Raw genomic sequence first — 4132 nt, 5'->3', positions numbered from 1 at the left:
ACCTGAGAAGAGTGGGTATTTTCTTTTAGGGGGCAAAGAGTCAGAGTGCCAATGTCCCAAACAGCACATCAGACTGCTCAGGTCCAGTCTTTACTATGGCACTGCAGTTCCCTCTGGCCTTCCTGGGACTACCCTTTTCTCTCCCTACTCTGGCATCTTTAAGACTACTCTTTTCTTTCTCCAGTTCTGTCAAAACATCCCTCTTTCTCCTCAGGCAGTCAGCTACACTCCCATCAAAATTGTTACAAAATTCTAGTTTTAACCTGGGTATACCCATCTAGCCTCACCCAATGAAACAAAGTCATAGGGAACCAATCAGAAGTCCCCAAGGCCTATCAGGTCTAAACTACCACATGTTCCCAGGGTGGAAAATACATACAAGTACCCTGATTATGAAGCTTTTTACAGGAACTTTACAGTAAGGCACACACACACTGGGCCCCCAAAATGCTCCCTATTAGAACTTAAGGCTTCAAATCAGCCCACTTAACCTTTTTTGTCACACATGTAAATATTTTAGAAATACTTTACAAGCTCTCAATAAAACAAGACATTCTGTCCTAGAACATACTAAAGCAAAACTCATTCAAGTAACTGACACATTGAGCTCAAATATGACAGAAATACAAGCAACAGATTTTATTTCATGTAAAATGAATCACCTATTAGCCCAATGTTCAAAAAGGAACAAAAGCATCATAATGCTTCAAAGTAATTTCCTGTAAGAAAGGAAATGAAAGACTGAGGAGATGCTGAAATATCACTGATTTTTGTTCACTGGGTTTCTCACTTATTAACTGATGGGAGATAACATGTTGACAATATTAAAAACAAAATCTGTATTGATTCAACTAACCCTTTGCTATGTTTGTTCACTACTGATGTAAGATGTTTATAATCAGGTCTCAGATTATTACAACGATTTAATTTATCTATTGAAGACTTTTATGTCACATTTATTTGTTTTGGACAGTAAAAGTACCGTTTTCAATAGTAAACTGCTCCCAAAAAAAAAAAAGAGAGGAAAATATGTACTTCATACTTAATACCTAAATTTGTCTTTAGATGATGAATGAAATGTTCCACTCAGCGAAGACAGAATCTCCCATTGCTCCCCATTACCCACTCAAAATATGATGTATGTCTTGAAAACTGGCATTAGCTATGTTCCCTCTTTATCTTTCCTTCATATATGAGCCACTGGACAATTAAGGATTTTCTCTAAATACAATTTAATTAAAAGCACTAAATAAGCTTTGAATTTTATTTTATATGTACAATAGTTACCAAATAACAATGAATACACTGAATCAGTTATGTTAAATTTCACATAACTTAGAAAGGTCAGAGCATGGCATAGAATAAACTCACATTGCCTTTTGTATATACAAAAGAATTATTAAGATCTCCGATTACCATTTTGCATTTTTCACCTGTTTTTAAATTCCCCAAATAGTCTGACATAAAAAATAGTGTAAGTAGGAGTTTATTGATCAGTTTATATAAGATTAGCAAAGATAAACATTATTAGCAAAGTTAAAGTTTGCAAGAAACTATAAGTAAAATTACACCAAATGTAGAACTTAATATATCCACATGAAATAGTTACCTTTATTTTTAGAAAATAGTTTCAAAAACAGTCCAAGTTGTATATTAATCTGGTCAAACTGACTTGCATATGAATGAACAGTCAAGTTGACTCAAATATTGAAAATATGCCTATCTTTTTAGTATTCACAAATAAGTATGTGTGTGGGTGTGCATGGGTGTGTGTATATATGTGAAGAAATGTTAAATGCAGAAAATATACTGTTCATCCACTCCCGGTTACACAAAATTTAGTACTTGGACATTAAACTGCAATAGGTGAAAAAGTCCATTTCAAATCTACATTCAACCAGCAAATACTTAGAAGTATTTTTGTAAACACTTAAGAATGAGAAACCCCATTCATTTACAAAGTATTCCTTCTTTAGGAAAATCAGAATTTTTTCAGCTTGGAAATGGTGTATAGGAGCTCTAGTTTGCCCATTTTGATTTAACCAAACAGAAGAACCACCCAAGCTCAGAGTAACACAACCAAAAGCTCAGCAGACGCATCATTTCCAAGTCAGTCACTTCTGAATCATAATCCATGTCCAGTTCATCAGCAAAAAAGAAAATGCACTTGGCTACAAAAATATTAAGGAATGTTATTGAAAACAAAAGGCTATTTTGGTAGAAGTAACTACAAAAATAATTAAGTCAGGTCATGTTGTAAAGCTTTAATGCAACAGCATTACAGTACAGAATTTCCTTCCAAAACCTTAAAGCTTAATCAACGCCAAATTTAAATAGTGACCTCTCAAGTGCTTGAAAAATTAGCTGAATAAAGTCTCTCTTCAATTTAGCCAAGTATAATTATGCAGGTGTCAATCTACGCACTTCAGCCATCTGTTGAGCATTATCTCTTGTTCCATTGGCAGCAGTTAGAGGCATTGAGATATTTTGATATGTTGATTTAGGATGACTCATCACATCACCCTCCTCTTCCCCAGTGTCTGAATCTGGTGTTGTTGCAGTGCTATTCTCCATCCCCAGGATCTCACAGACTGCCTGAGGTAATTCCTATGAGGAGAAAAAAACCACCAAAGTACTTGTGTTATAAAAGTTACAAATAAAATTGAACAAAACATTTAAGAACAATTATTTCTTGAATGTAATTGTTAAAAGAACAAACTCTGATTTGTACTTAAGATACTTAAATATATTCTAAAACTATTTGCTTTCTGAAAAGACTTGAAAGACAATTCAGATTCATGCAAACTGCATCTGATTAACAATGGTATCTTTGCCCTGGTCAGAATAAAATCTGAATCAAACATTACTGAGTTTTTTCAAATGCTCAAAAAAAAAAAACAATATTCAATTGTTAAGCCCACAACAAACTATGGTCTTATGTTGCTTGTGATTCTATAGGTGACTAACTCAGGTCCTCACTATGACCTTTCCCCACATACCAAAGGTCATCTACACACAGCTAATCTAACAACTAAATAATAATGATCGAACAGAGCAAAACTTCATCTTTTCCCATCAGCAGCATACTTTTGATATGAAACGTAGAATTCAAGCCTACATGCAGGTGCATGGGGCTTTGTCAACATCCAATCAAAGACTGAAAGCATAACATCTTATCTAAAAACTGAACCATTTCAAAAGCCATACATTTATATGACTACAGCCAACCATATATTTTTCCTTTTACTGTCTGGAATGCTCATAGCAGACATAGTTAAAATAATTTTACCTTGCAACTCATCATCTGCATAGAAATTGCTTCTGCTTTGCAGAGTATATCTTCCACATCAATTTTCATAGACAGTTCATTGACATGCTAAAAATATATTCACAAACAATATAAAAGTGACAAATGGTCTGCTAGAAAAATACGCTATTGCATTAAAAAATAATTTTCCTCTACTATATTTCTGTAAGTATCACACTAGAGATTAAGGGAACCAAACTGCAATGCACTGAATGCACTCCACTTTCATCAATTAATGAACACTGAAGGTGCTAAACCATTCATAGCAGGTCCCCAGCCCTTTAAAAGATCTTTAAGAGTCCATAGCAGTATTCCTTAAATCAAATTTAATTAAACATTTTAGTGTATTATCAGGCAAATTCAAATGCCATTTTCAAAGAGGTACTGATAAATAAATTTAGAGAGGGAGCATTAACAGAATTAAAATTAAAACACTTGAGATTGATAAAAACATACAATGCTATTTTTCTACTTATTAATGTACTGAAAATATTATTAGCTCATCATTAGGTTTTAACTTCTTAGCACGAGTACATGATCAATAATTACACATATCCAGCTGCCCTATTGTTTAAAGAGCTCTGGAATTAAACAGAATTGGCAAAAAGTAAACTAAATGTAACCCTCCAGAAGACACGCCATGCATCTATGCCCTTTATTCAATATAGGACTCCAAAAGCTTACGCAGGGCATGTCTACACGTGCAATTAATGCAAGCGATAAACTCCGGCGCATTATGTGCCAGATTTTATCGCTCCTGGGCACACCGTTTGCATATGCACCCAGGACTGCAGCACGTTGTAACAGGTCAGAGCAGCCCTGGGC

General features: G+C 34.5%; 1 protein-coding gene across 2 annotated transcripts in view; it reads right to left on the bottom strand.

The window, feature by feature from the left end:
- Positions 1-1178: 1178 nt before the first annotated feature.
- The window catches only part of TBC1D15 (TBC1 domain family member 15), a 91340-nt gene continuing 88386 nt past the window's right edge, over positions 1179-4132 (bottom strand). For both annotated transcript variants that reach the window (XM_019514736.1, XM_019514737.1), the window contains 2 exons: positions 3290-3376; positions 1179-2607 (listed from right to left, as the gene is read on the bottom strand). In XM_019514736.1, coding sequence (XP_019370281.1) covers positions 2401-2607; positions 3290-3376 — 294 coding nt within the window. In that variant the 3' untranslated portion in view covers positions 1179-2400. The remainder of the gene's footprint in view (positions 2608-3289; positions 3377-4132) is intronic.

This window comes from Gavialis gangeticus, unplaced genomic scaffold (genome assembly GCF_001723915.1).
Source record: "Gavialis gangeticus isolate Ggan-Ray unplaced genomic scaffold, GavGan_comp1, whole genome shotgun sequence".
Taxonomy (NCBI): domain Eukaryota; kingdom Metazoa; phylum Chordata; order Crocodylia; family Gavialidae; genus Gavialis; species Gavialis gangeticus.
Note: the sequence above shows the minus strand (reverse complement) of the source record. Positions and strands in the feature narration are given on the sequence as shown.